Source organism: Apis dorsata, unplaced genomic scaffold (genome assembly GCF_000469605.1).
Source record: "Apis dorsata unplaced genomic scaffold, Apis dorsata 1.3 scaffold_249, whole genome shotgun sequence".
In the NCBI taxonomy this organism is placed as follows: Eukaryota; Metazoa; Arthropoda; class Insecta; order Hymenoptera; family Apidae; genus Apis; species Apis dorsata.
The window spans coordinates 322,189-336,670 of record NW_006263528.1 but is presented as its reverse complement, the minus strand read 5'-3'; the positions used below and the strand labels follow the sequence as shown (position 1 = coordinate 336,670).

At 19.5% G+C, this 14,482-nt stretch overlaps 7 protein-coding genes across 8 annotated transcripts in view; 4 read left to right on the top strand and 3 right to left on the bottom strand.

The window, feature by feature from the left end:
• The window catches only part of LOC102679417 (sterol regulatory element-binding protein 1), a 5,592-nt gene extending 1,004 nt beyond the window's left edge, over nt 1-4,588 (top strand). Inside the window, exons 2-8 of the mRNA XM_006616111.2 lie at nt 250-840; nt 920-1,151; nt 1,259-1,650; nt 1,775-2,707; nt 2,823-3,130; nt 3,706-3,861; nt 3,929-4,588. Coding sequence (XP_006616174.1) covers nt 250-840; nt 920-1,151; nt 1,259-1,650; nt 1,775-2,707; nt 2,823-3,130; nt 3,706-3,861; nt 3,929-4,282 — 2,966 coding nt within the window. The 3' untranslated portion in view covers nt 4,283-4,588. The remainder of the gene's footprint in view (nt 1-249; nt 841-919; nt 1,152-1,258; nt 1,651-1,774; nt 2,708-2,822; nt 3,131-3,705; nt 3,862-3,928) is intronic.
• Nucleotides 4,589-5,163: 575 nt separating this feature from the next.
• Nucleotides 5,164-6,215, bottom strand: LOC102678255 (nuclear receptor 2C2-associated protein). Its single transcript, XM_006616101.2, has 3 exons — nt 6,078-6,215; nt 5,624-5,714; nt 5,164-5,546 (listed from the first exon to the last, which is right to left on the bottom strand). Exons 1-3 carry the CDS (start codon nt 6,137-6,139, stop codon nt 5,268-5,270), a joined length of 432 nt encoding a protein of 143 aa, XP_006616164.1. The 5' UTR covers nt 6,140-6,215; the 3' UTR covers nt 5,164-5,267.
• Nucleotides 6,216-6,727: 512 nt separating this feature from the next.
• LOC102681768 (DNA primase large subunit-like) lies at nt 6,728-7,456 on the top strand. Its single transcript, XM_006616130.2, has 3 exons — nt 6,728-6,929; nt 7,003-7,338; nt 7,449-7,456. Exons 1-3 carry the CDS (start codon nt 6,776-6,778, stop codon nt 7,454-7,456), a joined length of 498 nt encoding a protein of 165 aa, XP_006616193.1. The 5' UTR covers nt 6,728-6,775.
• Nucleotides 7,457-7,823: 367 nt separating this feature from the next.
• On the top strand, nt 7,824-9,381 carry LOC102681635 (probable DNA primase large subunit). The gene is made up of 4 exons (XM_006616129.2): nt 7,824-7,893; nt 8,054-8,432; nt 8,875-9,003; nt 9,374-9,381. Exons 2-4 carry the CDS (start codon nt 8,081-8,083, stop codon nt 9,379-9,381), a joined length of 489 nt encoding a protein of 162 aa, XP_006616192.2. The 5' UTR covers nt 7,824-7,893; nt 8,054-8,080.
• Nucleotides 9,382-9,463: 82 nt separating this feature from the next.
• On the bottom strand, nt 9,464-10,836 carry LOC102678122 (ER membrane protein complex subunit 8/9 homolog). The gene is made up of 5 exons (XM_006616100.1): nt 10,573-10,836; nt 10,143-10,219; nt 9,998-10,067; nt 9,831-9,925; nt 9,464-9,735 (listed from the first exon to the last, which is right to left on the bottom strand). Exons 1-5 carry the CDS (start codon nt 10,780-10,782, stop codon nt 9,564-9,566), a joined length of 624 nt encoding a protein of 207 aa, XP_006616163.1. The 5' UTR covers nt 10,783-10,836; the 3' UTR covers nt 9,464-9,563.
• Nucleotides 10,837-10,962: 126 nt separating this feature from the next.
• On the top strand, nt 10,963-12,269 carry LOC102677981. The gene is made up of 5 exons (XM_006616099.2): nt 10,963-11,128; nt 11,204-11,336; nt 11,478-11,601; nt 11,681-11,798; nt 11,944-12,269. The coding sequence occupies exons 1-5, from the start codon at nt 10,996-10,998 to the stop codon at nt 11,961-11,963; spliced, it is 528 nt and encodes a 175-aa protein (XP_006616162.1). The 5' UTR covers nt 10,963-10,995; the 3' UTR covers nt 11,964-12,269.
• LOC102677486 (centrosomal protein of 112 kDa-like) overlaps nt 11,636-14,482 on the bottom strand; it is a 5,560-nt gene continuing 2,713 nt past the window's right edge. For both annotated transcript variants that reach the window (XM_006616095.2, XM_031510644.1), the window contains exons 6-12: nt 13,869-14,160; nt 13,328-13,560; nt 13,070-13,210; nt 12,804-12,968; nt 12,571-12,728; nt 12,296-12,431; nt 11,636-12,220 (exon numbers count right to left, since the gene is read on the bottom strand). In XM_006616095.2, the coding sequence (XP_006616158.2) occupies nt 12,137-12,220; nt 12,296-12,431; nt 12,571-12,728; nt 12,804-12,968; nt 13,070-13,210; nt 13,328-13,560; nt 13,869-14,160 (1,209 nt within the window). In that variant the 3' untranslated portion in view covers nt 11,636-12,136. The remainder of the gene's footprint in view (nt 12,221-12,295; nt 12,432-12,570; nt 12,729-12,803; nt 12,969-13,069; nt 13,211-13,327; nt 13,561-13,868; nt 14,161-14,482) is intronic.

The following is a 14,482-nucleotide window of genomic DNA, read 5'->3' as shown; positions in this document are numbered from 1 at the left end:
TATATATATATATATATATATATATGATTTTATTCATTAAAACAGTATAATAGAATAGTTTTAATTTTTATTATCTAATTCAATATTTTTTTAAAATTAAATTAAAAAATTTTTAATAACTTATATACATATTATTACATTAAAAATTTGAAATATGTAATAAAGTATAACCAGTATTACTATATGTAATTTTATTTATATACATATTAATTCCGTTTTTATTTTCTTTTTTTTTTATGTATGTTATAGAACTTCTTACAAACTGTGAAAGTGAATTATTAAAAAATGAAAATTTATTTAGTGATGATGCATTATTATCACAATTGGAAGAGCCTTTGGGCATGGATACAGAAGGATTGGATTTTTTAAACTTTAATAATAATAAAGAATTAAAGGATTTCAAAGAATTTCATAATTTTGAAAATCCAAATATTATAAAACCTGTATCAAATGGAAATGTAATATTAACTCCAACAGTAACAGAAAATACACAACAAATTTCTTGTGTTTCTCAACAACCTCAACAACAAAAGCAACAACAATCACAATTGCAAGATGTAATACCTGTACAGAATAGAGCACAGAGAATATCTGTCACACCAGCACCCACAGTATTTAGTTCACAATATGCTATTCCACAAAATATGAATTTTAGTGTCCAATCACCTGTTGTAACAATTGCACCAATGACACAACAAAGACAATTACTTTTACCAGCTAAGCTTATAAAATCAGAATCAGTTGTTTATTCTAGAGGGTCACAAGCTGTTAGTTCAACTTCTGTACCACATCAAATACATACATTAGTAAATACTGCTAATGGAACAGTTTTAACTGCTGGTAAAAAATTATGGCAATTTATTGATATACTATCAGATTTTTTATTTTTATTCATATTCATATTTCAATTTTTATTTAGGTATTCCAGTTGTATTAGATACTGATAAAGTACAAATTAATCGTTTGAGCACAAATACACATATAGGTGTACCAAGAGTAAAAGAAGTAAAACGTAGTGCACATAATGCTATAGAACGACGTTATAGAACATCAATTAATGATAAAATTATTGAATTGAAAAATATCATTGTTGGAGTAGATGCTAAATTAAATAAATCAGCAATTTTAAGAAAAACTATTGATTATATTAGGTATATTAAATATATTATATATATTTAATTTTTTTACATATATATTATATATTAAAAAAATATTTATTAAACAATTTTAGATTTCTAAAAATTTAATAAAATTTTAGATTTCTGCAAAATTCTAATGCAAGATTAAAACAAGAAAATATGTCATTAAAATTAGCTCAAAGACAAAATTTACGTGATTTATTAGTTTGTGGTGAACTTACACCACCTAGATCAGATTCAAGTGAACCATCTTTATCTCCAGCACCAGCACCATTATCTCCCCCATCTCCATCTTCTATAAAAGATGATCCAGATGTTTTACAAAATGTTGATGCAACATCTGTTCTTACCAATCAAAGCATGAGAGATCATACCAGACTTACTCTCTGTGGATTTATGCTTCTCTTTTTAGCATTCAATCCTTTAGGTTTTGTAATAAATAACATTGGAAGATTTAATTCTGATTATATAAATACAAAATTGGATGGTCGTACCATTCTTAATTATCAAGGTATAAATATTGTAATAATAATAATTTATTATTATAATAATAATTATATACTATATATTATTATATTATTATAATCTACTAATTGTTACATATAATGAATAATAACAACATTAATCTTTTTTAGATCAATCAGATTTTGAAAATCCAGTATGGAGTAATTTATTATTATGGTTAACGAATACTATACTTTTAATTGGCGGACTTTGTAGATTATTATTATATGGTGATCCAATATTTCCTTCTGATAGTAAAATATTTCTTGAACTTCATAGATGGAGACGCCAAGCAGAATTTAATATATCAAAAAGTGAATATAGTCAAGCATATCGAGATTTACATCAATGTTTGCAATATTTAGGTCGTCCATATCCATCATCTCGTACAGAAACTTGGCTTGCAACTATGTGGCAAATAATAAGACAACTTCTTCATAAATTATGGATTGGGAAATGGATTTTACATATTCATAAATGGTTTTCAGAAAAAACCATACGACAACAGGCAGAAATATCAGCTATGGAAATAGCTATTATTTATCAGCATATGCTATGTTTACATTTATCAGAAGGATCAAAAAATGGAACTTTGTATCTCGCTCTTTCTGCAGTGAATTATGCAGAAACAATTGGTGAAACTATTCCAAAATCATTATTGGCAGAAATATATACTAATGTTGCATTATGTTTCAAACAATCACTTTTTCCATTTATTCATAAATATTATTTAGGCAAAGCACGTACATTATTGTCATCATGTACAGTTCCATCAAAATTAAAATGGATAATGAGTGATGAAGGTGCAAAATTTTTAGCATTTCAAAAATGGCAATATGGAGAACAACCAGATAATGAATTCACGTCTCAAACTAGTAAAGCTGATCCTCTATCATATGCTTCACGTGCATATAGAGATTATTTAATTGGACAATGTTTACGTATTTTAACTGGCACTGTTGGAGATACTCATTTATCTTCAATATTAGAATATGGACAAACTATTATGGCTTCTGCTGGAGTATATACTGGATTTTTGTGTACTGACAAAGTTACAATTACACGTAAGAATTATTAAAATTAAATAAAATTTTTTTTAATTTTTTCATACTGAATATATACAATTAAATTTATTTCTTTATTTTGATGAATGAACAATTTCGTCAATTAATATTTTAGATTGTGAAGATGAAATTGGATTATGGTGGGGAGCAGTTATGTATGTAGCAGCATGTTGGAGATTAAAAGAAGATGATTCTCAAGCATGGAGCATTGTTGAAAGCAAATTTCCTTATGAAAAAAATTATCAACTTTGCAATAATAATAATAGTGTTAGTCCACTACCATATATTGTTTTCAATACTTTGCAAGCTGCAAAAGCTACTATTAAACCAACTTCCATGCATTTTATTGATCAAGCAGGAATATTACTTGAACAATGCTTGGTTTATTATAATTGCAAACAACAGTCTTCACAAAATGTTTTGGTAAGATATTTAGATATTATATCCATTAGATATAATATCAATATTTAATATCAATATTAATATTCAACTCTTATTAAATACAACTAAATATAATAATTAAAAAATTAAAAATTATGAATTAACACAATTTGAATATAAAAATAAAAGTATTTAATTTTAAATTTATAATTTTATTCTTTAAGTTAGTTTTTATAATATATTATAATATATTATATATATATTTTTTAAATAAATATTTCATTTTTATACAAAATAAAAAATATTTTTAATAAACAAGTAAATCATAATATAGATCAAGAATTGATATGAAGTACATTATTTCATATAAAATTATCTAGTATCATTATTAAAATATTTATTAATGATTGTATATAATATTTATTTGATTGCTTACCTGTTACAACTGTGCATTGTAGTTGCATTGCATGAAATATAACTATGCAATACTTCTACAGTGCAACTCTTGTGGCAGATTTCAACATCATATAGTAATAAATATATGATAGTAAATAAAACTTATATATATTTATATTTTTTTTAATTAATGATTTTTTTATTGGTTTTGATTTTTTTAGCTTACTCAATTGTGGATTTGTGACTGGTTACTTGAAATGAGAACTACACTTTGGCAAGAATTAGATAGTGATTTAGAAAAATTAACCACAAATATATCTCTTAGAGGTTTTCAACGTGATTTAGCTTGTTTAAGACAATTATGTCAACATATTCCAGTAAGTTTTTTTTTTTTTAATTATTAAAAATATTCATCATCTTTAATCATTGTTGTTTATTTTTTAGTCTACCTTGGCAAGAGTATTTCTTTATGAAGCCACAGTACGTATAATGGCAGGAGCAACACCTGTAAAAACTCAGATATTATTAGATCGCAGCTTACATCATAGAAATTCACGTTCTTCAATTATTTGTGGTAAAGATCGTTCACAAGATCAATATACTGGAGAAAAAGAACACGCAGTAGCTTTATGTTTAGCATGTCGACATTTACCTTCATTATTACTAGCCACTCCTGGAGAACGTGCAGGTATGCTTGCAGAAGCTGCAAAAACTTTGGAAAGAGTAGGTGATAGAAAAAGACTTCAAGAATGTTATAAATTAATGAGACAACTTGGATCAGCTATTTCTGCTAACTGATATATTAAATAAAAATCTTTATTTTGCCTTTTATTTGAATTTGTTTTATTTCATATAAGCACTACAAATTTAAAAAGAAATTGCAGATCTAATATGACTTCATTTTTTTACTATTTTATCATTAAAACAAAGAACAAACAAAATGGTTAACAAAAAGTCTTCTAAAAAAAATGCAATAATATGATTAGTTGATTTTAATGGATTTTAATATGTATTAAAAATAGATACATATTAACCAAAAGTATTATTTATAAGTATCAATAAATAAAATCATATAGCATTATGTATTGTTGAATAAAAAAAAAAAATGCTCTTCTTAATTCTATTCATCCCACAAGATTTTTCGTTATTTGCGATTATAATACATATATAATACATATATTGTATTATAAACGGAATATCAGATAAAGAGAAATTTTAAGAACTTAAATTGAATGGACATTAATTTAATTTTTTTTAATATGTATACATTATATATATTAATATATACAATATATATATATATATATATATATAATTTATATACATATTAATATATACATTACTATATATAAATTTCTAAAATATTTACAAAAAATATTTTTTTTTATTATATAATAATATAATTATTATATTTTATATCTTTTTATTAATAATTGTTTGATTGAAAATAATGTTTTAATGTCATTTATCATAATTTATATAATCATTTTATATCTTATTTAATTCATTTATCATTACTACATGTTTATATATTTAACATAATGGTATTGAAATATATAAATTATATTTTTTATATACTTCAAAATAAAAATCTTCTGATTTTTTTATTTTTTATATATATTTTAAGATTGTATATATATTTTTTTCTATAAAATAGCTAAAAAATTTTTTTTTATAATGTATTAATTTTTTATAGTTAATAACATTTTGAAAATTTGAAAAATTTTTATATTTTATTTAAAATATAATAAAATCTACATATTATAAATATTATTATAATATGTTATGAATATAAAGATAATTTGTATATGATTATTCTGCCAAAAAAATCTGTACTTTCATTAAATACAAATTTAAATGTTTTTGCTTTGATTGAATTTTTCAAATTAAACATTTGTATTGTATTTTTATCTTCTGGATAAAAGGATTCATAAAATTTAGTTTCTTTGTCACCAACTTCTAAATGACAATCTTTGCCAACAAATCCACCTTGAAATTCAATTTCAAATGAATTTACTACACATTCTTGTTCAAAATGAATAATTATCCATTGTGGAATTCCCTATAATACATGTATATAATAATAATAAATATTTCTTTTAATATTATATATCAAAAATAAAAAAAAAATTTCCTTACCGAATTGGAATTCCAACATGTTTCAGGACAATTATCAAACATATAATTTTTCCCATAAGATTGATTATTTTTATTTAAAACCGAACTAACTCTAAACATAACAAACATATAAACTAAATTTTTTTTAAATTTTATTACATAAAATAATATATATATATTAAAGTATAAGTATCAATTTATATTTTAATAGTTTTATAATATTAATTCTTAATTACTCTTATGTAATTTCAAAATATTTCAAATACTATAAATATATCATAATTTTATTTTTAATAATTAAGTGTTTCAATCGTTGTTAATTATATTTTATAATTATATCGAAAGTTAATTTTTATTAGAATTTCATAAAAAAATTTATATATTTCCATAATTGTAATGCAAATATACTTATAAAATATATATATATATTTTATTATATTTATGCTTATTTTAAATAATATTTTAAATAACTTACCGACATTCAAATTTATATTGTTGTAACAAAGAAGTCATAATAAGACAAAAAATGTTTGACATTTAACCTCATATATTAAAATTATACTAATCACATTGTTATGTATGGTTATGTTATCGTCGCGCAATAAAAATTATTTTATTAAATTTTCAATGATATTTCTTTGTAATAAATATTATACAATACAATAAAATTATAAATAGATCAAAAGTTAATTAAGTAATTATTAGTAATATATAATAATTTAATTGTACAAAACAAATATCTTAACTATTGTTAACTATTTATATCTTAAAAACAGTAGCAATAATTTTTATAAAGATGTTTTTTAAATATTTATGTTGAAAATTAATTAATTTTTTTATATTATAATAATTGTATAATCATTTATTTTAATAATATTTTGATAATGAATTTTGACATTGAATTTTTACAATTTATTAAAGATGAATTGAGATCATAAATAAATTGATGAATATTGATGAAATAAAATGATAAAATATATATATATATATATAATATGAATAAAATATAGATACTTTTATAAATACAAAATAATCTTTTTTTCACATTATTAATTTCACATGAAATAATGGAATAAATGATGTTTTATATAAAAAATTAAATGATATAAATTTGGTTATTATATTATTTTATGATATATAATAATTATTTTATCATTACAATTTTTCATAGGTATGGCATGCATACCAATTACATTTCAACCTAGTATGAAAATTAAACAAATTCCTAATTACATATACTTGCATGATTTGCAAATGTATATTATACCTCCATCTGGATATATTAAATTAGAAGAATTATATCAATGGTGTATTGATAGATTAAAGGGTAGTTATTGTAATTCTTTTTAATAAATAATTAATATTTATATTTAGAAATAAAATCAAATTTTGTTTTTTAGTTTTAGAATTAGTAAACAAAGTATCAAAACAATATTATAAAGCGAGGCAATGTCGTATTGCTTTAATTAAAGAATTGGAAAAAAATGATTTAATTAAGTTTGCAAAACTTATAAATATGTCTAACTATGAAATTTCACAAAGTAAAAAGCAGCTTCTAAGAAAAAATGATTCTATATCACACTTTATTTTGAGATCAGCATTTTCTTTAGAACATAAGAAAAGACAATGGTTCTTTAAACAAGAAGTAAAATTATTTAAATGGAGACTTTCTTTTTTGAATAAAAAAGACATAAAACTCTTTAATTATATTAATGGAATTCAATTTCCTTCTGTTAGTATAAAATATAATAATTATATGTAATTAATTATATAATATTCTATTATATAATTTTTATTATAATTAATAGAATATTTTTTATTTACAATTGTTAATATATTTATTTAGGTTTCTGAAGAGGAAAAACAAAAAATTAAAAAAGACTTAGAAATGTTTTGTTTTGTCAATGAAAATATTAATATTATAAATTTTTATAAAGTATATTTTACTAATGTAATAAATCTGATTGCAAAACGACAAGTATTTTTGAAAAATGGAATTGCTTATGTACCTGAAACAAAAATTTATTGGATAATTTTTTCTGAATTTAAAAAAAAATTAAATGAAGGTTTTGCTGTAAGTATATAATTTATATTTAAATATATTTAAAAAATATATATTATTTTTTGAAATATTGTATATTTTTTTTTTTTAGTACTCAAGAACAACAATATCAAATATTTATGGTGATGAAAGAATAACAAAAATATTTAATATACTTCAAAATTATATTAATAAACCATATCTTGAACATAATAGATATAAATATATATCTATTGATGAATTAGATAAGGTATATTTTAGTTATAATTATTTTTAAAATATTTACAATTATTCTATATTAAAATATTAACAACTTAAGTATTAAAATAAAATTAATAAAAAATAAAAAAATGATTTTATTAATTAATCATTTTATCATATATCAATTTTATTTTAATATTTTTTTTAAGCTATCACAAAAATCATTTCCATTGTGCATGAGATTGCTTCATGAAGCATTACAAAAAAATCATCATCTCACAAATGGTGGTAGAGTTCAATATGGCTTGTTTCTTAAAGGAATAGGTCTTAAATTACATGATGCAATACAATTTTGGAAAGATGAATTTACAAAAAAAATGGATGAAAAAACTTTTGAAAAACAATATAGATATGGCATACGATTTCTATATGGACAGGAAGGAAAACGTGCAGATTATGAACCATTTCATTGTTTTAAGATATTTAATTCTAATGTTGGTTTACGAGATAATCATGGTTGTCCGTTTAAATGTATGACATTTGATCTACTAAAACAGACACTCTCAAATTATGGATTAATACATTTAGGTAAATAATAATATTTACTTATAATATTACATTATATTAAAAAATAAAATAGAATATATGAAAAAATAATTAAAAAATTTAGAATTAAATATTTAATAATAATATATTTATTAAATATAAATTATTATAAATATAATAATATATTTAATTCTTTCATATTGATTTAATATATCATGTATGGACTTATCAATTATTATTAAATGTAAGTAATTCTAATATTATTTATATAAATTTGTATGCAATACTCTTTTATTTATTAACTTCATAATTTATAGCTATAATTATCTAATAAATATCTAATAAATAGAATTTTAATATATGCACAATCAAAAAAATGAAATTCAATTTTTTCCATTATAGAAATTTATAATAATTTATTAGTATATTCATTTTATTTATTTTTAATTATTATATTATTTTTAAAAAATTAAATTTATTTCAGATATAGAATCAATAATTCAACATGTAAAAAAAAAATCTTATCTTGAAGCATGCAAAACTTATTATGAAATTACACACAATTGTATTATAGATAATACCTTTAAGCATCCAAATATATATTTTAATTCTAGTTATAATCATTTTGAAAATATATTTTCAGGTAAATTTCTTCATAAAATCATATTACTATAATATTTTGTAATATATTAAATAATTATAATAGTTAGTAATGATTCAAAAAAAAAATGAACAATAAAGAAATTAGTTATTTTTTTTTTATAACACAATTATATATATAATATTTATTATTGTTTAATTAATTTTTTTAGGTATGGAAGATTAAAAAATATAATTTTAACAAGTTTCAAAATTAAAATCTTTTCATAAAATATAACAATGAAAAATATTTACTTTTAAATTGTTTTTATTTATTTATTACTTTAACAAATACTTATAAAAAGTTAAAGAATTATTGTATAATTTTGAATCTGAAAGTGCAGTTGGATAGTATCATTTTTGTAATAACATTGATAATTATATTGAATATAATTCTTCATTTCAATTTACTATTTTTAATCATTTTATATTAATAAATTAAAATGCATATTCTTATTTATTAATTTATTTACATTAAATATTCCTAAATGCATTTGAAAATATTCATAAATTATTTTTATAAATTCCATATTTTTATTTATATTTTTCCATAACTTCTTCTATGATTTTATTAAGTTTTTGATTTTGCCAATTAAGAGAAATATCATCAAGATGATTATCAAAATCTATAAGATTTCTATATTCTTCTGCTTTAAGTAAGGAATATAATACATCTGTATGTGTCACTCCTTTATCATATAATATACTGCAAAAATCAATGCAATTTATCAATATGAACAATAAGCACAAAAAATGAGCAATAAGCATTAAAAAAAAATTGTGATATATTAAATTAATTACTCTGTTATATCTTTAAGTTTCCATTTGCCATCTATAAATTGTGATACTCTTAAAGGATTTGAATTCATAGCAAGTGTAATTTCTTTATTATCCACCTAGTAATGTGAAAAAAAAATAATACAAAAATTTTGATTTAGTATTTTGATTTAATTTGTTAAAACACTTACCACAACAAGTAAAGTATTACCATAATTTTCTGCTATTTTATCCGCTATTTTATGAGCAGGTTTATCTGTACTATATTTTTAAATTTTTATAATTAAGATCAATAACAAAAAAATTGTCAAAAATTCTAAATAAATAATAAAATACCTTAAATCATTTATGTTTTCATTTGCTAAATAATAACCTGCTAGTACTAAACCTTTACTATTAGCATATTGATCAACCTGAAAATATTTTTAAATATATTTATGTTACAAAATTCAAATAATTATATATAATTTCATAATTGAAATTTCCAATAATTCAATAATTTTTTACAATTACGTAAGAAAATGATGTTACAGATTGTTATAAATAAATATGTTTTTATAAATTCATATATTTAATATATTTTATAGGTTAAAAATTACAAATAAAAATAGAAAGTTTTAAGTATTTCCAGTAATAAAATGATATTATTTAACATATAATTTATAAATTATATCTGTATTTTATACTTATTACCATAAAAAATGACATTAATAAAATTTTACAAAATTTATTAAGTTTCTGAATTCATTACACATCAAATATTTACCATGGTTAAAGCAATTTCTGCCATAGGCGAAACATGAAGACAAATATGAAAAAGTGGAATTACATCTTCAATATGTAATTCAATGAATTTACCATCATTTTTATTACTTTGTTTGGCTAACAATAAACCATTTATTGCACAGTGTGGATATTTAGCTGCGTGTAAAATAATCTTACAATATGCACGACTAGAAAATGAAATATCTGCCATTTTTTTTTACAATAAATACTACTACAATCTACTTCAAGTATATAGTATTGTATATAAGTTAGCCTACTTTAAGAGTTTAGATCAGATCAAATCTGATCATTGATTACATTTAACATATGATGATTCATTTATCAAGTTGGTAATAAGCAAAGAAATATTTTTTAAAGTTACTTTATTGTACTTTTGTTTATTTATCTTTTAAAATAATTTAAAATGGATAGTATTGAAAAAGTTATCAATCTTTTACACAAAAGAAGAACTATTCGTGAAGAACAATTCGCAATTGAAGAAAAAAAGCAAATTACTGAATATAGTAATTTGATAAATACATTACAAACTATAAAAGGTTTTTATTTTTAAATCAAAAAAAATTATTATTAATTTTATAAAATTAAAATTTAATTTTATATTTATTATACAGATGAACGGAATAATTATAAAGAAAGTATTGTTAAAAATCTTCAAAGTTTAACAATGCATAAACATTCAATATATAAATTAATTTATAATGCAGAGAATATATCAGGATTACCAGTTTCTCATGATTATCATCGGTATTATGATAATAATTACTTTAAAAATATTTTTTAATATTATTAATAATAATATTATTAATAATTTATTATATTATTAATAATAATAATTAATACTAATAAAAAATATTTTTAAAGTTATTTATTAAAATATTCTTTTAGGCAAGCAATAATGTTTTTATCTGAAGGAATTGATTTTATAAATAAATTACAAGATATATTTAAAAATTTTGACAATATTGATAAAAAAAATAATATTAATTCTATGAATATGCTTCATGATATTGTAAGTTCATATTATTAAAACAAAATAAAAATTGCTATTATTTAAATTTATTTTATTTTATATATATGTATTTTTTCAGACATTTTGTACAAAAAGCATAGGAAGTGAACTTTGTAAAGTAAAGTCCTTAATTTCAGATATAAAAACATTACAAAAAAATACAGAAATATTGCAAGAATATTGTTTGGTTAATGATGGTAAGTTTGTTCAATATATAAAGTGTTATTTAATAATTATTTTGTTACAAATATTTAAATTATTATTAAATTATATAAAGTACATTATGAAAAAGAATTTTAAATTTAAGAATAATTTAATTGCAATAGCATTATTTATTTATAGATGAAGATATTAAAATCTAAACAAACATTATTATATTTTGAATAAGAAAATTACATTTTATTATTATTTATTGATAAGGTAATCCTTTTTATTTAATTTTATTTTTAAATATTAATGCTAGATTTAAGAAATATTTTCAGCAAACATTAAAATCTTTTGTGAATTATTTTCAAAATATCTTTTAAATGTCTATTTAGAAGTTTATATATTTATCAATAGTATTAAACTCATCATTGAGATTTAATTTTAACATAATTAAGTTTGGATCTACAATATTCTGCAACAAAAAAGTTTTTTAAATAAATAATATTATATATATAAAAGTATTTTTGTAAATAAATTATTTTCTTACCATTAATTCTGTAGTGATTTCAGATTTTGATTGTATTTCAGAAAATGGTATATCATTTTGAAAATTACGTGAAACATTTAGATCTCTTTCTGGTTTTTCAGTTTCATAAACTGAAGAAACTTTTTTAATTCTATCCCTTTAAAATAGATATGTATAATAATAATAAAAAATTTAAAAGAAAAACAAAGTATTGTATATTTTTGAAAAAACTATTATTAATATGTGTGTGTGTGCGCGCGCGTGTGTATAAATAATAATTATATTATAATATTTACTTTGTAACATTGTATTTTTCAGTTGCAATTTTTTTTTCTTTTTCCATTAATGCTTGAATTTGTAATTGTAACTGATTAAATTTTTGTTTATTTTGATTTTCTAAGTGTTTTGCATTTTTTAAAGCTTTCATTCCTTCTTTTTTTTTAATTAATGCAGACTATAAAATATTTAAATAATAATTGATTTAGAAATTAAAAGAATTAATAATATAATAATTATTTTAAAATATTACTTGTGTAAGATATTCAAGTTCTTTGGCACGTAAAATAAGTAAATTCTCCTTATCTTGTAAAATTTGCTTATGAATATCGAGTTCATTAATTTTTTCTTGCCATTTTAATTTATTTCGATTAGCAGATATAGTTGCTTCTTGTGCAGTTTTAACAGCAGTCTCCAACTATATAATGATTAAAATATAAGTTTTTATATTTTCTAAATAATTATGTATCATTACTTTTTATAATACTTGTATAATTCTGTATATATAATTGTTTATACCTCTATTTTATCAATTTCATTATTGTTTTGTAATTTATTTGAAATTTGTAATTCTGCTTTTTCAATTGTTATTATTTCTTTTTCTTCTGCAAGTAATTTTAATTGTCTCTCTTGTTCTTTCATCCAAGATTCCTTCAATGTCTAATTAAATATAAATATAAATATTTATTATTTAGTATTTTTATATATATATAATTTCAAATTATAACAATAATTTTAATTCTAATTCAAAAATATAATTTAATTAATATTTAATACCTCCATATAATCACGTTCCCATTTCATTTTTTCTTCAAATAATTCTCTTTCTTTTAAAAGATTTGTTGCTTTTTTCTCAAGTGTTTCTTCTGCCTGATTGCATAATGTACTTTGTTTTTGAAGTTCAGTTATAAGACTTGTAAGACGAATGTCAAGTTTCTCCGTTGTTTCTATAAATTTATTACGATGTTCTTCTAGGACATTATTTTGATGCTTTAATTCAAGCCTCTGAGCTATAAATATTATTCAATAAAAATAATTTTTTAATTTATAATTTATAGAGTGTATAAAATATAAATAGATATTTATAAAATAATTAAAAAATTATTTATTTTCTTTTTTGCATAATTGTAATATTTTTTATCCATTATTAATCCATATAATATATTATATAATAATAATTTTATATATATAATATACATATATAAATGTGAATTCATATAATATATTTAATATGAATAGTAATTATTATATTTAAGAAAGATATAAAAAATGAAATATATTAAATATATTTGTGGAATATAATATTATTTAAATATACCTTTTATATCATCTTCCTGTAATTTCAAAGTATTTTCATGAGATTCCATTATTTCTTTATGTTTAATTTCCAATTTTTTTTTATTTTCTATTATATCTTCAATAATAACATTAGCCTTTTGTAATATATTTTCTATATCAGTTGTTCGAGTTGTCATAATTTGTATCATTTGATCTTCTATTTGCTTAGCTTTAGATATGTTTTCTATTACATTATTATATTGTTTTTGTAAAAGTTTTATGTTTTCAGAATGTAATTTACAAAGATCTTCTATATTTTGAGCATGTTCATTCTAATTGAAATATATTGCAATTATAAAATTTTTTTTATTTAAAAGATTTATATGTTAAAAATATAAATGTATTTGTAATTATTAATTATAGATTAAATTTTATAGAGTAAATAGCAAAGCATTTTAAAACATTACTAAAAAACATTATTAACAAAATCATAAAATAAAAAATTTATTATTTAAAAATAAATAAAATAATAAAACTAATAACTAATAATAAAACTAATATTCAAAAAATTAAAATAAAATTATTATTATATATTTTTTATATATCTACATTTTTATCTTACAGATAATTTTATATTACAGATAAAAATAAATA

What these genes read in the sequence shown, in the direction of transcription:
- LOC102681635 (XM_006616129.2), top strand. Translation starts at nt 8,081, where the DNA reads ATGAGATTGCTTCATGAAGCATTACAAAAAAATCATCATCTCACAAAT. An exon ending in TTATGGATTAATACATTTAG is followed by an intron (nt 8,433 to 8,874) that starts GTAAATAATAAT and finishes AATTTATTTCAG; the next exon opens with ATATAGAATCAATAATTCAA.
- LOC102678255 (XM_006616101.2), bottom strand. Translation starts at nt 6,139, where the DNA reads ATGTCAAACATTTTTTGTCTTATTATGACTTCTTTGTTACAACAATAT. An exon ending in CAATATAAATTTGAATGTCG is followed by an intron (nt 5,715 to 6,077) that starts GTAAGTTATTTA and finishes TGTTATGTTTAG; the next exon opens with AGTTAGTTCGGTTTTAAATA. An exon ending in CATGTTGGAATTCCAATTCG is followed by an intron (nt 5,547 to 5,623) that starts GTAAGGAAATTT and finishes CATGTATTATAG; the next exon opens with GGAATTCCACAATGGATAAT.
- LOC102681768 (XM_006616130.2), top strand. Translation starts at nt 6,776, where the DNA reads ATGGCATGCATACCAATTACATTTCAACCTAGTATGAAAATTAAACAA. An exon ending in GTGTATTGATAGATTAAAGG is followed by an intron (nt 6,930 to 7,002) that starts GTAGTTATTGTA and finishes TTTGTTTTTTAG; the next exon opens with TTTTAGAATTAGTAAACAAA.
- LOC102677981 (XM_006616099.2), top strand. Translation starts at nt 10,996, where the DNA reads ATGGATAGTATTGAAAAAGTTATCAATCTTTTACACAAAAGAAGAACT. An exon ending in TACATTACAAACTATAAAAG is followed by an intron (nt 11,129 to 11,203) that starts GTTTTTATTTTT and finishes TTTATTATACAG; the next exon opens with ATGAACGGAATAATTATAAA. An exon ending in GTTTCTCATGATTATCATCG is followed by an intron (nt 11,337 to 11,477) that starts GTATTATGATAA and finishes ATATTCTTTTAG; the next exon opens with GCAAGCAATAATGTTTTTAT.
- LOC102678122 (XM_006616100.1), bottom strand. Translation starts at nt 10,782, where the DNA reads ATGGCAGATATTTCATTTTCTAGTCGTGCATATTGTAAGATTATTTTA. An exon ending in GAAAACATAAATGATTTAAG is followed by an intron (nt 10,068 to 10,142) that starts GTATTTTATTAT and finishes TTAAAAATATAG; the next exon opens with TACAGATAAACCTGCTCATA. An exon ending in AAACTTAAAGATATAACAGA is followed by an intron (nt 9,736 to 9,830) that starts GTAATTAATTTA and finishes TGATTTTTGCAG; the next exon opens with TATATTATATGATAAAGGAG.